This window comes from Scyliorhinus canicula, chromosome 10 (assembly GCF_902713615.1).
Source record: "Scyliorhinus canicula chromosome 10, sScyCan1.1, whole genome shotgun sequence".
In the NCBI taxonomy this organism is placed as follows: domain Eukaryota; kingdom Metazoa; phylum Chordata; class Chondrichthyes; order Carcharhiniformes; family Scyliorhinidae; genus Scyliorhinus; species Scyliorhinus canicula.
In genome coordinates this window covers 84,844,529-84,865,196 of record NC_052155.1, presented here as the reverse complement: position 1 = coordinate 84,865,196, position 20,668 = coordinate 84,844,529, and the positions used below count along the sequence as shown (strand labels likewise).

The 20,668-nt window shown below is 48.0% G+C and overlaps 1 protein-coding gene across 3 annotated transcripts in view; it reads left to right on the top strand.

Annotated features, from left to right (window-relative positions):
• LOC119972491 (nucleolar protein 4-like) overlaps positions 1 to 20,668 on the top strand; it is a 526,260-nt gene that overhangs the window by 124,855 nt on the left and 380,737 nt on the right. For all 3 annotated transcript variants that reach the window (XM_038809264.1, XM_038809265.1, XM_038809266.1), the window contains 2 exons: positions 10,241 to 10,352; positions 17,268 to 17,380. In XM_038809264.1, the coding sequence (XP_038665192.1) occupies positions 10,241 to 10,352; positions 17,268 to 17,380 (225 nt within the window). The remainder of the gene's footprint in view (positions 1 to 10,240; positions 10,353 to 17,267; positions 17,381 to 20,668) is intronic.

The following is a 20,668-nucleotide window of genomic DNA, read 5'->3' as shown; positions in this document are numbered from 1 at the left end:
GTTTTTGACAGGTCGGGTCCGCGTGTAGCCAGTGCCATGTTGTATGGCGCGGCCGCCACGGGCCACCACTGTGCGCATGCACGGCCACGGACCCGGCCATTATGTGTCCGTATTGGCAGGGGGGCTTTACTTGGCACGGCAGCTAGCTCCCCGCCGGTCGGAGCATCGGTGCGAGGGTGGCGGCGACTTTTTGGTCGTAAGACCAGACGGATCCTTAGGACATAGCCGCAGATTCGGAGAATCCAGCCCTTAATCATCAGGGCAGAGAAGATGGCGCCGGAGCGAGGCGACTCTCTGCAAGTTCCCCCCAACAGATTCACTTTTAACTTAACTTATACTCGTTCTAATCTTTTAAAAATTAATTCTAAAGCTCAACCGATGCCAATGCTTATGTAGTTACATTGTATATCTTGTGTTGCCCTATTATGTATTCTCATGTATTTTCTTGAATTTTGTTTAATTCCCTTTTCTTCCATGTACTGAATGACCTGCTGAGCAGCTTGCAGAAAAATACTTTTCACTGTACCTCGGTACACGTGACAATAAACAAATCCAATCCAATCATTTTTTTGGACCCTGGAGAGTTTCTCACCGGTTTATCCTACACTTAGAATTTTTTTTATCACTTGGAGCAGACCTCCATTTTGAAACGGTGCCATGATCTCTAAGTGAGCTTGTGGGTCCCCCACATCTCCCACCTATGGACAATGTCACCTCCCACACTCATGGGCACTATCCCACACTGCTCCAAGTGAATACACTCTGTTTCGGGGTCCCTCTCTTCGAGCCCCCCCAGCCCCCATTCAGCAATCCCTCCCTTCCAGGGCCCCAATCTACCACCTCCCTCCCCGCCCCAATCCACCACCCCCGTCCCCGCCCCAACCTCCCGGAGGCCCCTACTTACCTGCCCTGCACACCTCCACACTTCAAACCCCCCTTCACCTTCCTTTGATGGGCATGGCACTCTGCGGCCCCTGAAGCTTGGCAGTGCCACCCTGGCAACTAGGCACCCTTGAACTTGGAACCCAGGCAGTGCTCCTGCCAGCTTGGCAGTGACATCCGGGCACCTTGGCAGTGGCAGGGTAGCAATGCCAGCTGGGCAGTGCCAAGGTACCCATGTTCCAGGGGAGGGCAGGGAGCCATCCTGCACTTACCCTTTTATCTGAATACTCCTGTCTGCGGCATCGCTGGGGAGGCCGGAGAATTGAGGGAGGTCACTGGATGCCGGGTAAGTTCACCAAAGCCAGTTTTAAACTGGCTTCAGTGTGCACTGTTTGGCCCCGCCCCTTATGGGTGAATCCTGCAAGGTGCGAAGACTATCGGGAAGCCCGCAAGAGGGCTCTCCCGTCATTCACCAACTGCACCGTGCTCGTGGTAGAGCGCAACATGGTCGGTGGATCGCGCATAAAGTTTCTAAATTGGGGGAGGGCTGATTTTAATACGCTAACAAAAAGAGAGGCTTACGGCTGATACCGAGGACTCAAAACAGCGAAGACCTACAGGAGTATAGGAAGTGCAGGGGGTTACTTAAAAAAGAAATTAGGAGAGCGAAGAGAGGGCATGAAAAACCACTGACGGGCAAAATAAAGGAAATCCAAAGGTGTTTTCTAAGTATTTTCTGGGAAAGAGGGTAACCAGAGAAAGAATAAGGCTTGCTGAGGACCAAAGTGGCAATCCGTGTGTGGAGCTGTAAGACATTGGTGAGATTTTAAATGAGTTTTAAGTGGAGAAAAATGATGGAGGTATAGATTTTAAAAAATAAATTTAGAGTACCCAATTATTTTTTTTCCAATTAAGGGGCAATTTAGTGTGGCCAATCCACCTAACCACAACTTTGTGTTGTGGGGGTAAAACCCACACAGGCACAGGGAGAATGTGCAAACTCCACACAGACAGTGACCCGGGGCCGGGATTGGAACACGGATCCTCAGCGCCGTAGGCAGCAGTGCTAGCCACCGTGCCGCCCTATGTAGGTATAGATTATGTAGGGCAGCACGGTAGTATAGTGGTTAGCACTATGGCTTCACAGCGCCAGGGTCCCAGGATCGATTCCCCCTTGGGCCATTGTCTGTGCGGAATCTGCACGTTCTCCGCGTACTCCGGTTTCCTCCCACAAGTCCCAAATGACGTGCTATTAGGTAATTTGGGCATTCTGAATTCTCCCTCCGTGTACCCGAACAGGCGCCGGAATGTGGCGACTAGGGGCTTTTCACAGTAACTTCATTGCAGTGTTAATATAAACCTACTTGTGACAATAAAGGTTGTTATTATTCGTAGTAGGCAAAATGATATTATGGAAAATATTTACCTATATGGTCAAAAAGTAGAGATCATACAGTAGGAAAGATTGACTAAGGATTTTATTTAGGCTGTTTAAAGGGAAAGCATGCCGGAATGTGGCGACTCGTTGCAGTGTTAATGTAAGCCTACTTGTGACAGTAAAGATTATTATAGATCAGGGATGGGGACTTTAATTGAAAAAAAATAGCATTGGGAGGGAGGCACCTTCTCAAGGGCAATTATGGATGGGCAATAAATCTGGCCTGGCCAGCGAAGCCCACATCACTTTAATTAATTAATTAAAAATTGCTTATAAATTCTCAATTTGGGTTCTGCCAGCGCCACCCATCTCCTGTCCTCATTCCAGCCTTTGTCTGGACATAGGCACAAGAGCTGAAGAGGTGAGAGTGATTGACCTTGACATCAAGGCCTACATCAGAGTGTGGCATCATGGAGTCCTCACAAAATTAAAGTCAATGTGAATCTCTTAAAAAATCTCCTCTGATTCCAGTCCTACTTAGCACGAGGGAAGCTGCTTGTGGTTGTTGGAGGTCAATCATCTTGACATGAGGACATCACTCAAGAAATTCCTCGGGGTAGTGTCCTAGGCCCACTAATCTTCATCAATGACCTTTCCTTCATGATAGTATTAGAAATGGATATGTTTGCTGATGATTGCACTGTGCTCAGCACCGTTCATGATTCCTCAGATACTGAAGCAGACCTGGAAAGCCATTCAAAGTTGAGCTACTAAGTGACAATTAGTATTCATGCCACACAAGTGCTAGGCAACGGCCATCTCCAAAAGAGAGAATCTATCTATCCCCCCTTATCATTCAATGGCATTTCTGTTACTGAAACCCTATCATCTATAGGTTACTATTGACCAGAAACCAAACTGAATTAACCATATAAATACTGTGGCTCCAAGAGCAGGCCAAAGACCCTGGCACCGAGGCAAACACTGCTAGGGCGGCGGCCGCAGTAGAGAGTCTGGTGCACAACATCGGCAGCATTAGTGAAGGTGCCCAAGGCGTCGCACTTTCGGTGATGGGCATGGCTGAGGGTCTCGGCAGAATGTCCGACTCGCTGGGGGATGTCACCCCAGTACCAGGCCGACCCCAATGATGTTCTGTGGGACATGTCCAACTCTCAGATGGGCATGGCCGAAGCATTGCGGAACTTGTTCCAGTCGCAGGTGGGCATTGCTGATGCACTGCAGAGCATGCCCCAGTCACTGAGGAGCATCACTGAGGGTATCGACTTGATGGTGCAGACAATGGCGAACTGCCAGGGCTGGCCCAGCCAGATGATTCAGGGGCAGCAGGGGTTCGAACCAGCGGCCCCTCCATCCCGAGGTGAACCCCAGGGCCCTATGGGCACCGACCAGGAGGAGGGGGTGCTGAGTGCCAACCCAGACCCATCCCATGGAATGGCGACGGAGGCCACCAGAAGGCCACGGGATGAGGTAAGCAGCTGGCTGCCTCCATCTCAGATGTGCATCCTGGGGAAACACCTAGAAGTACTGGTGGAGATAGGAGGACCAAGCACGTTGAGGATCACTGAAGGCACCGGTGGGGGTTGGGGGGGGGGGGGACAAAATTGTAAAGCACATTAAATGCCCTTGTGAATAACCCGTATGATGCCTCTGTCACTTTCTTCCACAATGCGGGCCCACTTACGATCCCTTGGTCGATCTCTCCAGGCACACACACCCCCCACACCCCCCCCCCCCCCATCCCTGTGGTACCCACCCACCCTCCGGGCGTGGACATGTCCCGGAGCTGTGTCCCGTCCCCTGGATATTCAGATGTTGGCTGCTGAGTGTGTGGTGTTGCCTTCCGCAATGTTCGAGCACAGTGTCCAGGCATCAAGGTGTGATTGGGATGCCAGGCAATGGCTCCCACATGTTAGGCAATCACACCCACATGCTACATGGCCTGCCCACCCGAATCCACTTGGGTGGTGTGAAATGCTCACTTAACCACAATTGGCAATTCCTATTCAGGAGTAGCATTCAGCGACATGGCCAGAGGCCTTGACAGTCGGTGAGGGTTATGGGTGGTCATTGGGGCAGACGGGCAGGGACAAGGGTTGCTCCCAAAATGGGTCAATGATCCAGGGGTTGGCATGGTGATGCTGCGAGTGGTTGCCCCCCCAGTTGCCCCACCCAGCGCCTCTCCCCCCCCCCCATCTGCTATGGTGGTCCACCCTGTGGAGGATCCCCCACCCCCAGCCGAGGGTCCCCCACCTCCCGCTGAACACAGGGGCAGCAATCCCAGCGTCCCCGGGCACTTTGCCTGTGACCAAAGGTGGATATTCACCTCCTCAGCTCCCCACAGAAGCCCTTCCGCCAGGTTCATGTTTTTCAAAAGGAGTACTAATTGGCGCCAGCGTGACCACTTGCTGGGGAGGCCACTGAATGGCAACAGGCTGTTGGATATGGGGTGGCTCTCGTTAATTGCGTCGAAATTAGGCTTAAGTGGTGATAATTGGTATGTCGCCTCGCTACGGTGAGATCCCGGTTTCGCCTACAAGAGCGGGCCGGTTGAATTGCAAACTGGCGCCTGGCGTGGTTCTCAGTTTTGGCCCCTCCCACTATTCACCAGCCTCGTTTCGCTTGAGCGAGTGCTTGACGAGGCCGGACGATCACGCCCATGGTTGGGCATGCAAGCTGATATCTTTCTTGACTCTCTGGAGTTGTGGCCTCTCATGCATTTAAAAAAAAAATTCAAACGCTATTGCAACAGTGAAACGCAGGTATCAGTATCCATTTTAGAAAGTGTGCAGTGACAGTGGAATGCAACAATCCTTCCATGTGACGCTTTTGATAGGGTGAACACGTGTAAAGGCATGATTAAGCAATATTTATGCAATATACTGGGGTATTGCAGGGACCGTGATGCCTCATAGTAACTGATGGTAAGCAACTGAAGTACCTTTAGCACAATGCGATTGAGAAGAGCCTCAAAATTGTAGACATTCTTTGTATGTTACATTCTGTAAAAATGTGGCTGGCATGCTATTCCTTACCTGACAGCACTATTCAAATACCTGCACTGCCTGGCTGTGGAAAGTGTGCATTAATTTACAGGTCAATGCATTTCAGCAATTTAGCAATTATTTGTTCCCGGTTGGTATTAAAGGCTTTATTAGTCCTTTTTGTCCAATTAATGTAAATTATTTATTGTTCTTTCCCCCCTAACACTTGTACTGATATTAATGGACATGCCAGTGCATGATATATTTGTAAGAGGAGGAAGACCAATGGAGGGGAACCCAGATAGTGAGGCTAAGATACCACAGCCCAGATATTGTTCGGTAGGGTAGAGTATGTGGAGTGACGGGGGCAAAACCTGACAAAGCCTGGTCTATAAATATGCTGCCAAATTTAACAGCAGGACCTTGCTGTAATTTTTTCCTTGTTTCATGCCCGGCATCTGGCAATTGAGAGGCTAGTGCATTGAAGGGTGTGCAAACCAGCAGCAGTTCATCCATTGGGACAGGGAAGGAGTGAGTGATAGAGTCTGGAGGTGGCGGGAAAGAGGATATGAGGGGGGGGGGGTGGGGAGGGGGGGAGTGGGGGGAGGAGAGGCTTCAAGGAGGGAAAAGTGTTGTGTTTGGCACGGGAAGGTCAACCATTTCCTGCAAGAGTCATGGGTGAGCAGACCTGTTCAAAAAGGCACTTGGCCTCTTGAACTGCCAGCTCCTGCTTTCCTCTTACAGCTGTTTTCCAAGCAATAGCTGTTACATTTAAATCAGACTTATAATTGCACTGTGGGAACCTGATTTGCATATATTGCTGACGTTTTCAGCCTCTTGATGGCAGGACACTGATGCAATAAAATCTGCTACCATAAAAATAGTGGCAAGTGTGAGGTTGGGGAGATGTCTACCATTGAGATTTTTTTGGAAAATCCGAGACTACTCTCTTGTCCATTAGGGTTGGTTAGGAGTGTAATGTTGATGTCCATTGTGCGCTTAAGCTGGCGGGGGGGGGGGTGTCATGGGTTGCTTCGGGAGCCTCAGAAAATCAGGATGCCATTTTTAAATGCCGTTCCGATCTCTCGCTATGGTGGGGAGTTCCGGCGGGTGGAGCTCCTCACTAAAAAACAGGGCAATGTGCGACCTCGGCCGCGTGTTTCCCGTTTGAGCCCTTTATTCAACACGAGTCGCATTGAATAGCCATGTGTGCTGGGAAACACGTGGCTAAATACGCTCGTTATGGGACTTCGTTCCCTTTGGGAGAATCATGCCCTCTCTCATTTTGCAGGAATGTGCAATGCTGATTTGAGAATGGTACATCGGAATCTCACATTACACTTCCAGATTTTTGCTGGAATACCACCTGGAGCATTTCCTTCTTTGGTTGATTTGATTGCTGTTATCATCTCTTCAGTGGAAGGAGGAAGAGAAAATTTTTGTTCTCGGGCAACTGCTCAATTTGATACAGACAATCTGTTGAGATGTGGGAGTTTCTGTTGAGGAGCTTAGCGATGTGCTCACACCATTTTCCCATTGCAGCTCCTTTATAAGTGATTAATTTAATTCCAACATCTGTTTGGGATAAGAGGGAAGGTTGTGGTAGATGGGCAATATACAATCTTCAGCACACTGTAAAACATAGATTATGCCTCTCAGCTAGATGTTGTGGCTCATTAGCTTTTGTGTTCCATCAGTCATTCTCTTAAAGCACGTTGGAGTTTGTTTTTAGTTTTTTTAAAGGCTTGATACTTGGCTGTTGACTGTGTCGCCACGAGAAGCCTTATCTGTGTAATCTGTGATTTTTTGACAAGAAGGATGATATTTTCATAATTCTCATCAAACCAGCCATTTTCAAGGGTGTCTGGAATCAGGGAAATTTCCCCATCTCCTCAGGGATGTCAACATGTCAAAAGGATCCAAAAATGTTTTTCCATCCTGCCACAGGCCCAGTCATGTCCTTTAGGACTCAACCAGCTCTGTTGGTAGCAGTGCTGCCGAGCCCCTCTTGGTGATGAAAAATGAAGTTGCCCATGCAAAGTACAATCTGCGCCTTTGCCGCCTTCAGTGTTGTTCAACATGGTATTTAGTAGGAGTTTCCCTTGCCTACATTAGGTTAATGCCGTGAGACTTCATGGGGTCCAGAGTCGATGTTGAGAACTACCAGGGCAATTCCCTCCCAACTCTATAGCACTGTGTTGCCACCTCCGCTGGGTTTGTCCTACTGGTGTCCCTCAGGTGAGAGAACAGATTTCCTTCCCTAAAGGACATTAGTGAACCAGATTGGCTTTTACAACAATCAACAACAGTTTCATGGTCATTTTTAAATTGAATTCAAAAACCACTGGGATTCGAACCTGTGTCCCCAGTGCATTACCCATGGCCTCTGAGTTGCTAGTCAGTGACACTACCACTACACCAATACCTCCCCAGAGTCGCACGCACCTCATATAATAATTTCGGCAGCTACCAAACGGGAGGTCAGATGCTTATTCTCTGCCAATTGCAGACTTTTCATTGCATCTTTGTTTTCTCTTCCTTTTGTTTTTACCTATCTCTTGTTGGTCCTTTGCCTGATCAGCCTCAGAGAAGGTTAATAATAGGTTGATCCTTCTCAGGCTCTTTCAATATTTTGTGATTACGTTTTTAACACCCATTTACTGAATTTTGTTTTTGCTGCTCGTTGTTTCATTTGATCCATTCAATTAAATTTCATATTCAAGGGTAATATGTATATTTTGTCAGTTGTCCGAAAAGGAAAGTCTCTTCAATCACTTCACAAATGATCTACAAATCTCAGTAATTCAGAAAGAATTGACATCTCGAAGGAAAAATTAGTAATAGAACATAAGTTAACAGGAACATTTCATTGTGTGTGAGCTTTAAAAAAAATTGGGTGCTAAACATAGGGAAGCACGGTGGTACAGTGGTTAGCATTGCTGCTTCACAGCGCCAAGGACCCCCAGGTTCAATTCTTTTTTTAAAAATAATTTTTATTCAAATTTTCAACAACAAATTTTATCACAACAAAGAAAAATAGTAACCCCTCCCCTCCAATACAAAAACAATAAATTAACAAGAAAAAGAAATGAGCATAAAACCATGAGAACAAACCCCCTTAACGAACCTGTAGCCCCCCCTACTCTCCCCCGGGGTTGCTGCTGAAGTTGACCACCCTCTAATGCTCTGCCAGGAAATCAAGAAAAGGTTGCCGCCGCCGGAAGAACCCTTGTACCGACCCCCTCAGGGCAAACTTGACCCTCTCCAGTTTAATGAACTCAGCCATGTCATTGATCCAGGATTCCGGGCTCGGGGGCTTCGCGTCCCTCCACTGTAAAAGAATCCTGCGCCGGGCTACTAGGGACGCAAAGGCCAGAATACCGGCCTCTCTCGCCTCCTGCACTCCCGGCTCCGATGCTACCCCAAAAATAGCGAGCCCCCAGCCCGGTTCCACCCTGGAGCCAACTACCTTAGACAAGGTTCCCGCCACCCCCTTCCAGAAACCCTCCAATGCCGGACACGCCCAGAACATGTGGGTGTGATTCGCTGGGCTCCCCGAACACCTGCCACACCCGTCCTCTCCCCCAAAGAACCGGCTCAGCCTGGTCCCAGTCATATGCGCCCTATGCAGCACCTTTAGTTGGATTAGACTAAGCCGTGCGCAAGAGGAGGAGGAATGTACCCTCCCCAGGGCGTCCGCCCACGTCCCCTCCTCAACCTTTACCCCAACTCCTCCTCCCACTTCGCTTTCAGCTCTTCCACCGAGGCCTCCTCCCTCCCCTGCATCACCTGATAAATTGCAGAGATCCTACCCTCACCAACCCACGTCCCCGAGAGCACCCTATCCTGAACCCCCCTTGGCGGCAATAGCGGAAACTCCGCCACCTGCCGCCTAACAAACGCCCTAATCTGCATATACCTAAAGGAATTCCCTGGGGGGAGACCCCACTTCCCCTCCAACTCCTCTAAGGTCGCAAACTTCCCGTCGAGGAAGAGGTCCGCCATCCGCCTGATACCTACCCTGTGCCAACTCAGAAACCCTCCATTTATACTCCCTGGTACAAACCGGTGGTTCCCCCGTATCGGGGACCAAACTGAGGCCTCCACTTCCCCCCTATGCCGCCTCCACTGTCCCCAGATTTTGAGGGTATCCACCACTACTGGACTCGTAGAGTACCTTGCGGGGGGGAGTGGCAATGGGGCCGTCACCAGTGCCTCTAAGCTCGTGCCCACACAGGACGGCGCCTCCATCCTCTTCCATGTGGCTCCCTCCCCCTCCATCACCCACCTACGAATCATTGCCACGTTTGTAGCCCAGTAATACCCACGCAAGTTGGGCAGCGCCAATCCACCCACTTCCCTGCCTCACTCCAAGAATACCCTCCTCACCCTCCGGGTCTTCTGCGCCCACACAAACCCAGTAATACTCCTGTTAACCCTCCTAAAGAAAGCCGTCGGGATCATGATAGGTAAACACTGGAAGAGGAACAGAAACCTCGGGACCCCAGGTTCAATTCTGACCTGGGATGCCTGTCTGTGTGGAGTTTACACTTTCTTCCTGTGTCAGCGTGGGTTTCCTCTGGGTGCTTCAGTTTCCTCCCATAGTCAAAAGATGTGCAGGTTAGGTGGTGTTACGGGGTGGGAGTGGGGGCGTAAGTAGGGTTCTCTTTCAGAAGATGGGCTGAATGGTCTCTTTCTACATTGTAGGAATTCTATGGTTTCCTGACATCGACCAGACCTCTGTAAAAATGGAAAGTGAAGGATTTCCAAAATTGATTATTCTCTTGGTTATAAAGCAACTGTAGTATCTTTATAGACAGGAATATTTTTACATACTTACGGTAACAAGGTTCTTTGTTTCACCTTTATACAATTAAGTCAGAATAGAAGCATTTCTGGTAAGCTCTGGTTTTAGACTATAAACTTTGAAATGAATCTGGATGATTAAGTATGATGATCGTTTTATGATTAATTTCAGATTTCAGAGACCTATGCCTTTTTACCACGAGAAGCGGTAACCAGATTTCTAATGAGCTGCTCAGAATGCCAGAAGAGAATGCATTTGAATCCAGACGGTGCAGATCATAAAGGTAGTAAATTTTTGGTATTTGATTCTATGTGAAATAATTTTAAGAATGAGAGCATAACTTTTAATTTATTAACCGCTTCATTGTAATGCTTTGAGATAAAACAAATCGAGAAATTGTACACATTTTGTACAATCTTATTGTATATCCAGGGTATAGAGAAGGTAATTATAATGGAACTATAATGGAAATATAATGGGAGCCTGTTCAGCTCTCTTGGCTAGAAAGGTGTGGTGATCCTTAGGGTAAATCACCACCAATCAGCTCTCCCCTCAAAGGTTATCTGGGATCGTGGCAACTTTACCGTACTGTTTAAATCCAGAGAAGCAAATTAATTTCTACTAATCAGATTTTCTTAGTCTGGATGTTGCTTTGTGCTATTAGTAAAAGTAGATAATTGATTCAAAAATTCAGAACTGGACTGTGCTTCCTGACTTTGGCCTTGTTCCGCACTGTAACCAATCACTGTTTGTCGATGTACCATTTGTCAATGTTCTCTGTTGATTATTCTTTTGTCTACTATGTACATACTGTGTACGTTCCCTTGGCCACAGAAAAATACTTTTCACTGTACTTCGGTACATGTGATAATAAATATCAATCAATCAATCAATCAATGAAAATGAGCCATTTTAAAGACGTTCAAAACCAATAGAATAGTTAAAAGGTAACAGAATTGTTAAAATGGAAAGTTATGGTAAAACACTTGAGTGGTACCAGGGAAACGGCAGGTTCTTCAGAAATCTTTATTAGTAGTGATTTTAAAAGAAAGAAAACTCAATTATAAACATTAATTAAAATATGAAATCACCCTATTGTACCTGTAGTAAATGAATATGGAGCTACTTTTCTTTGCGAACATCAATACGAAAGATTTATTTATTTTTTCCTTCCCGCCTCCCCATCACATGTACAAAGCTGGGTTTGGACTTCCTATTAATCTGCAGATATAAGCAGTGTTGTCGTAATAGCCTGCGAGTGGGTGCATATTCTTTTAGTAGGTATTTTTAATATTGCCTGTGTGAGGACCTTTAAGGTACTGTACGTTCTCTGACATAATAGGATCATGATTGCACTGGTGGCCAGGGAAACAACAATTATTTGGTAATGTTGCCCTTTTAAAAGGTTTGTGCCATCTGCCATAGCAGTACCTTGTCAGTCTGATGATTTCTGCCTGTTTGCTGCACGTAAGGCTCATGCTAAGTCCAAGCCGTGTTTGTTTTATTGCTGTCATTCACAAGAACACTGTCTGTGACCAACTAAGTTAGTTTCCCCCCATTGATGAATATTGTTTTACAGTTTAGACTAGGACTGTCCCTTTTGAAAAATTTTAATTTCTGGGATCACCTTTCTTTGCTGATATTTTATCTACTTCAACATCAGTTCATTTAAGTCTGACTTTGGACAGCAAGTTTTAAAATTAGTATGGATCGATCTGATTGGTGCACATGGCAACTTCTTACACTGTTTCCTGATATTCAGATTTCAACAAAAACAGCTGGAAGCAATAGCCTATTTATTGATCTGTTGGCTCGAAGAGAGGCTTATTTCCGCAAATGCAGACATTTCAAGTTCTGGTTCTGCCAAGAAGTGCACTTTCTAATTCGAAGGATGTGGATGGAGCATTCTAATTCCAGCACTGCAAAGTATTTACTGGCTTTAGAAGGTTTTACATTGATTTTAACAGCTGGGAAAAGTGTGAAGCTAACAAAACTTGCACCATCATTATGCACAAGTCTTCTCAATCTGAATTCTGCAGTTGGGCCAGTGCCACCTGTCTCCATACTATTTTATGAAGATTTCAAACAATCTGCCAAGCTTTGGTGCTCTTTAAAGTGTGCATCTACAACAACCTGTTGAGTTTAAGGGCAGACCACATGATAGTAAATACATAAAGTTCCAGTTACCCTGCCTTAGGTCCATGCATATCCAGCTTGTGCGGCATTGAAACCTCATGGATATCACTGCCGAACACCTCACTGGAGAAAAGAATGAAGGTTGATTTCCCTCAACAGGTGTAAAATTCAGGTGATTTAATACTGCCTTTCATTTTGTTCCTGCAACAGTTACATATTGGTTGTAAAACAGGACTTGGATTCAGTCCTATGACATGTAAAGTCAAGGGTGCGATTTAATGGCCACATTGCGTTTGAGTAAGAGCACGATGTGGCTGTTAGATCGCGGGAGAGGCCAAAATCGGAAAATGCTCTGGGCGCCGATTGGTTTGCGATCTGACCAGCCTGCCCTCGTTGGCAAGAACTGTGATGTGTTGGGTACTCTGGATCTGTGGAGACTGCGTTTACCTCAGCAGTAACACATACAGGCTACCAACACTTGAAATAGTACAACACTATTTTATTAAGCTAGAAAGTGTTGAACATACTTTCACTGTGGGTCAACACTATGTTAGACTAAACAAAAGACCTATGCCTATCCTAACCAGTCTATGCACTCAGCACATGGTGGAGACCTGTGCTGCAAGCTGTGAGCTCTGTCCTTCTAAGAGGCTGCGTCCCGAATGAACGGGAAAACTAGTGCCCTCTGTCTTTATAGTGAGTATGCTCTAACTGGTGATTGGCTGTGGTGTTGTGTGTGTTGATTGGTCTTGCTGTGTGTCAGTCAGTGTGTGTCTGCACCATGATATACTGGTGTGTATATTATGACAAACTGAATCCCGCAGCAGTGGGGCGAGAAAAAATAATCACCAGTTAAAGTCAATCTCCATGCAATTAACGGGAAAAAACCCCTATTTAACATCCTCCCGTGATCTAACCACCTCCCAAACAAATGATCATGTGGGAGCCGATTTGTCTTCTTTTTTAAAAAAAACATGAAGCTGGCCAAATAGCTGCAGTGGGGATCTGTGGAGGTGAGTAGCCATCTTCGATTCCATATGGTCAGGCCCACCTCAACCTTTTGTCAACTCCCCCCCCCAGCCCCGTGCCTGAATCCCCCATCCACTTCCTCTTCCTGAACCTCACCCAGTATCAATTCCCCCCCCCCCCCCCCCCCCCCCCCCCCACTATTCACACCTCCCAGGCTCCTAAGACTGGGGCCCCTCCCCCCACCACACTCCCGATCACTAGCGTTTGCTCGTGTGGTTACCACTGCCAGAGCCCCCTCCCCCTCCTCCCCCTCCTCAATAACCCACTTCCCTGAAACCAAGAAACAATACAGAACTGCATCCATAATTAAAAAAGAAAACCCAAACCCAGAACACATTTGAACACTGGGACCCCCCCCCCCCCCCACCCTCCCCCCATTTAAGAGGCAGAAACAGAACCCCAGTCAAATATAAAATCTTCAATACGTAAACAGCACCCCGTCCCCACCAACCAAGTCCAAATCCCAACTCTCATCTCAGCCCCAGTCCTTCAGCCTAAACAAATGCCTCCAACACATCCCCCGACTCAAAATACAAGTCCTTTGAATTGCGAGTCGCTCTCACCTTTGCTGGGCAGACCACTCCAAATCTCACTCCACTGCAGTACATGCCACTTTCACCCATCCAAAGGCTGCCCGCCTTCTCACCAGCTCCGCCATGAGGCCTTGGTACATCTCGTCTCTGCTTCGCCCAGTTCAAAACCTTCTCCTTCATGCCCTCCTCCAGGGCAGCACGGTAGCATTGTGGGGCAGCACGGTAGCATTGTGGGTAGCACAATCGCTTCACAGCTCCAGGGTCCCAGGTTCGATTCCGGCTTGGGTCACTGTCTGTGCGGAGTCTGCACATCCTCCCCGTGTGTGCGTGGGTTTCCTCCGGGTGCTCCGGTTTCCTCCCACAGTCTAAAGATGTGCAGTTTAGGTGGATTGGCCATGATAAATTGCCCTTAGTGTCCAAAATTTCCCTTAGTGTTGGGTGGGGTTACTGGGTTATGGGGATAGGGTGGAGTTGTTGACCTTGGGTAGGGTGCTCTTTCCAAGAGCCGGTGCGGACTCGATGGGCTGAATGGCCTCCTTCTGCACTGTAAATTCTATGATTCTATGATTCTATGACGTGGCAGCTGTGGAAGCAGACTATGACTGCCCTTGGTGGCTCATTCGCTTTAGGCTTTGGTCTGAGCGACCGATATGACCTGTCCAACTCGGGCGGAGGGTTCTTTCCCCCCCCCATCAACTCAGCCAAAACCTTTGCAAAGTACTCGGTCAGCCTTGGGCCCCCCACCCCATCAGGCAGGCCCACGATTCTCAAGTTTTGCCTCATCGACCTGATCTCCAGGTCCTCCAGCTTAGCTCGGAGTCCTTAGTTGACCTCTGTCACCCTCTGCAGCTCTTCACCCATCGTGGTGAACTGGTCGCTGTGCTGCGACAGTGCCTCCTCCACCCTCTTCAACTTCTCTCCTTGTTTCTGCACCTTGACCAATATCTTCATCACTGCCGCCTTTACCACCCTCTATCGCCTCTTCCACCCACTCTTTCGGCGTAGCCATATCTCCTACCTGAAGCACCACCATGTGCTTGGCAGCCTTTCAATCTCCACCAACATCACCTCGGTACGAGGTTCCACCTTGAGGCCCCACCCGGCAACCCAGCTCCCACCATCTTTCGTCCCGCAGGACTCACAGCTGCATTCGCCAGTGGACTTTCACTCGCCTCTTTCTTTCCAGCACCTTTCTTCTGGGGCTTTGACATTCCTTGACTTCCTTATGACTTCCCACAACAACTCGTCCACAAACTACCCCGAAACCGGGCATAAAAGTCCAAAAAGCAGAGACTTTAGCAGGAGCCACCTAACTGGTGACCTCCACCTACATTTCGCCACTAGAAGTCCCTCGACAACCTTCCTAAAGTGCAGTGTCCAAAATTGGACAGAATACTTCCCTTGAGACCCAATCAGTGATTTATAAAGGTTTAATATAAATTCCTTGCTTGACTACTCTGTCTCTATTTATAAATCCAGGGATTTTATATGCTTTTTTTTCACAGTCTTTATCATCTTGTCCTGTCACCTTCAAGTTTGGTTTGTGATACCCCCCAGTCTCTCTGTTCCTGCACTCCATTTAAATTGTACATTTAATTTGTATTGCCTGTCTTGATTCCTCTTCCAAAGTGCATTATTTCACACTTCCCTGCATTACCTTTCATTTGCCATGTGTTTTTTTACCATTCATTTATGGGATATGGGTGCCACTTGCCAGGCCAGCATATATTGTCTATCCTTACTTACCTTTGAGAAGTTGATAGTGAGCCAACTTCTCGAATCATTATAATTCATGTGGTGAAAGTACTCCCACTGTGTGGTTAGGTAGTACTTCCAGGATTTTGACCTATCGATGGTGAATAACTGGCGCTATGCTTCCAAGTCAGGAAGGTGTATCACTTGGAAGCAAACTTGGAGGTGGTATTCCTGTGCACCTTCTGCCTTTCTCCTTCTGGGTGGTAAAGTTTATGGGTTTGGGAGGTGCTGTTGAAGAAATCTCAGCATGTTGCTGCAGTGCATCTTGCAGGTGGTAAACACTGCAGTCATGGGAGGTTGGTGATGCATGGTGCCAATCAAATCTCTTCCCAATTCACTGGCCTCTTTATTTCTCCTGAAGCCTGACACCACCCTCTTCTCTTGTCACTACATTTCTGAATTTTGTGGTATCTACAAACTTTGAAATTTTGTCCTTTTTACCTAACAGTAGACTTAATACAGATCCCTGCGAACACCACTGTATACTTGCATCCAGTCTGAAAAAACATTGTTCGCCACTGCTTTCCGCTTTCTATCTGTTTTCTAATTTTGTGCCCATGTTGCAACCATCTCTTTAATTCCATGAGATTCTCTCAGCATGGCAGCATGCGCTCCTGTCAGTCTGTGTATTGATTGGGAAAGGAAGGCCAGGTATTTATGCTGCAGCATAAAAGGTGCAGCTTCTTTTCAAAACAGATGTCATGACCTGAAGAGCACATCAGTCCCAAGACTCATTCAAATAGTCAGCCACCTCACCAGCACCAGCATGCATCAGTGCTTCAGTTTGGGGATAGCAATTCAAGGGTAGTAGTGGTGTACTACATGCTGGAGAACCTTAACTTTCTTAAAATGAGTGATGGAATTGATGGACACTGGGTTGCAATGAATTACTTCCTGTGCTTGTAATGGTATCTGACATGGCAAGAATTGAATGTGGGACTGGGAAACAGTACCACTCAAAGTGTGATGTAAAGACACACATAACCTGAGACTACGGTAGAGTTGTGGATTGGACAGAGACCTGTGTAGAAACAAGCATGGAGTTAGTTCATAACTTGGGCTGCATATACATAGCTGTGCATTATCAATCAACACTTAATGTTCAACCATACAAAACTCGGAACCTCTTTGTGAGACCCACTGAACATATAACAGTACGTAAAGAAATTCAGATACTTGGTTAAACTGTAGTAAATGCTGTATCGTGGTTAATGGATTGCCTTGTTTGAAGAAACAATACATCTTTGACTTTCTCAATGGACCTACTTACAGCCAATTGAATAATAAAAGCAATGACATACAAAGACAGCCTAGAATTGCCATGTAACCGAATTATGCAGCGTAGTGCAGACCCTCACATCCACAGACAACAGATATAGGTGTAGTTCTATGGACATAATTGACTTCTCTTGGTAAATGCAACCTCTGCATGTTCTGTTCCTGGGTTAACTGGAAGTAGGAATACCTTGGTGGTTATATTCTGTAGCAGGGCTAACAGTGTTTGGTGTCATACGCTCTCTATGATGCTTAATTAAATTGATTCTCCTTTTCCTCCTTCCTAAAAGTAATACAGATGGAAGGATCTTCCCAATAGGTGTCCGATTGTTGCTGTTTTAGATTGAAGGAGAGTGTAAAGATGTCCCATCTAAGAGCTAAAGCTGGGATAACCCTCACGAGGATCACTCATAAACAGAAAAATTGATTCAATGTGTGATACATGTGAACTTATATTTCCTTTTTTCCAGAAAATGAAAAACCAGCTTCTTTGGTGACCAGTATGATAGACTATAATATGCCTATAACAATGGCCTACATGAAGCACATGAAGCTGCAGTTGCTGAGCTCTCACCAAGATGAGGTATAATACTTTTTAACATAATAAATATCTGAATTACACTCAAGAAGATGTTACTTATGGTTGTAGTTTAAATTGAGTAAATACAAAATTTTTGGTTGAAATTATTAGAGTTTTTCATCGATTATATTGGATAGAGTTTGATTTGAACTTTACCACTGGCGGTAACTGATTTAAAATTATTGGCCTAATTTTAACTGTTTAATGCCTTTGTTATAAACATTCAAACATTTAGGGCGGAATTCTCCGTTCCCGCGCGGAATCGGGAAGGCCGTCGTGAACTCGGCCGAGTTTCACGACGGCCTCGGAGGCCGCTCCTCGCACCTTATTCACCCCCACCTGGGGGCTAGGTGCGGCGCTCCGTAACTCTCGCCCGCCGGGCCTTGACGCTTGCGCTTGACGCCGGGCCGGCTCCAACCCACGCATGCGTGGCTGACGTCACGACGGCTGACGGTTCCAACCCGCACATGTGCGGTTGCCGTCTTCACCACCGCTGCCCCGCAAGATGTGGCGTCTTGATCTTGCGGGGCGGCGGAGGGGAAAGAGTGCGTCGCTTTGAGACGCCGGCCCGACGATCGGTGGGCACCGATCGTGGGCCAGTCCCCTCCCGAGCACGGCCGTGGTGCTCACTCCCCTCTCCGCCCCCCACAAGCTTCAAATGAGCATTTGGCACCCATGTTCACGACGGCAGCGACCAGGTGTGGTTGCCGCTGTCGTGAACTGGTCGGGAACGGCAGGCCACTCGGCCCATCCGGGCTGGAGAATCGGCGGTCGCCGTTAAAAACGGCGAGCGGCGATTCTTCCGAGCGGGGGGTGGGAGAATCGGGGGGGGGGGGGGAGGCAGGGGGGCGTGTCGTGAGTCGCCCGGCCCTCCCGCGATTCTCCCACCCGGCGTGGGGAGCGGAGAATCGCGTCCTTAATCTTTATATACTATAAATTCAAAACTATCAACAGTGCAACATTTTTCTTTTTATTTCTTTCCAATAATTGGTGATCGAAATAGAAGCAATGCATTCTGACCAAACAGACATAATAATGATCTTTATTATTGTCGCACGTAGGCTTACATTAACACTGCAATGAAGTTATTGTGAAAATCCCTTAGTCGTCACACTCTGGTGCCTGTTCGCTTACACTGAGGGAGAATTCAGAATGTCCAAATCACATGACAGCATGTCTTTCGGGACTTGTGGGAGGAAACCCATGCTGACATGGGAGAACGTGCAGGCAGTGACCCAAGTGGAGGCTGGATTTTCAATCCAGGGTCAGGGACCCAATGCCAAAATAATTTCTGGACCCCAACCACACATTGCATCAATATCAATAGCGTAACACGATTTTGATATACAAAGTGCCAAATTGGCCTGGGAATACGTTTGGTGCTCAATTAGCGACACTGGTAACGGTCTGGAGATGAGACCCAGTAACTGAGGGCCATTGAAAAAGGCAGACAACAATGAAGCAATGAAGACCTCCAAGGAATGCTGCCATCATGGGCAGGCGGCCCCAGGATTTTCAGATAATATTTCTTGAGGCTTTAACAGACATAGTATCTGACAGGAGTGTCCAACGGGAGAGAAGTTTTGTTCTCAGCAATAGGAATAAATCTGCCTGGAGAAATGAAGAAGATAAGATGGAGGTCAACAGGGAGGGGTGTCACCAGAAGTATGTGGATGCAGTGCAGAAAATTATTCAATAATCTGATATGGTCTGGCCAAGTGACCCCCGGGTGACGGGTCTCTAACTCTGTTTACACCAACTGCCCATAGTTCTCCTTAGCTCTGTCAGATTAAGTGCCCAGTTGCAACACTGAGAACCATAATATCTCATGTGACTGTCATGCTGGAATAAGTAAGAGAGGGCAAACTACACATACATCTTCCTCTCTTTATTCGGTAGAAGAGAGTGCACAAACTTGCAAAAATTGTTTTGGATAGATGGTGGTGTGCCACCGCTCCACACTCTGACCACAACGGAGAAGGTAGTGCTGGATTAGTAGGATGTTATGGCACCAGGCTGTCTGCAATGAAGAACTATGTGGTTGTTGATGTGTTATGTACTCTGGGATAACACAGGCTGCAACTGGATTCAGCTTTGACCAAAAGATACTCCAGACCTTGAAGTTAGGTCAATCTGATTTATTGAACCAGTAGCACAGTTAGCATAGTTCTCTATGAGTTAGATTCTCTACTAACCTAAGTGTGGTTACTCTGTCTGACTGAACTAGACGAGCTGTTAGCCACGTGCTGGAGGTGTGATACTGTACATACACCCTGACTCACTCTGCAGATGTTCATCAGTGGAAAGAGGCGGAGTGTGAGTGCCTCATGCCTTATATAGTGAGATACCACCCGTGAGTGTCCTGCCTGCTCATTGGTCATGTCCTGTTCACTGAGTTCATTAGCTGCCTGTCTGTATATTGTTATCTGTATGTTTGTATATCATGACAGTTGTGAAAAGCAGGATCATTTGATAGATACACCTTTATGTGAGGGGCATGGAGGATACTCCTGCCCCATGTGTATTGTACATGTACAACTTCTGTCCACTGCAGGGCTGGTGGTCCTGAGGCGCCTGTTGAGTAACCTTAGTTCTTATCACCAGTTTCTTGTGTATTTCATTAGGTTAGTTGTGGATAACGAGTAAAATATCTTAGCTGAGTTGTTGCCAGGGCCGGCCCAAGGCACTGGCAACTCGGGCAGTCGCCCGGGGCGCCATGTGTTAGGGGGCGCCAGAGACTCGGGTCCCGCGCATGCGCAGTTGGGCCGGTGCCAACCAGCGCATGCGCGGTGGCCGCCCTCCCCCAGGGCTGCCCCCTCAGCCCGCCCCCCCTTCCGTCCGCCCTCGGGCCCGCCCCCCACCTCGGGCCCGCCCACTCCCCGCCTCGGGCCCACCCCCTCCCCGCCTCGGGCCTGCCCCCCCCCGCCTCGGGCCCGCCCCCCCCCACGCCTCGGGCCCGCCCCCCCCGCCTCGGGCTCGCCCCCCCCGCCTTGCCCCCCCCACCCACCTTGCCCCCCCCCACCCGCCTCGGCCCCGCCCCTGGCCCCATCGGCCCCGCCCCCGCCCGCCCCTCGGCCCCCCCCCCCCCCCCCCCCCCCCCGAAGGGCACCGAAGTTCAGCTTGCCCGGGGCGCCAGCAACCCTAGGGCCGGCGCTGGTTGTTGCCTGCCTCCTTGGCAGGTACAGACGTTCTCGAACCAGCACCCTTATATTATTCCTCAATCTGGCTTAGAATGGGGAGTATTGGATGAGATTCACATCACAAGGATGCAGGAGGGTGAGATTTGAGACA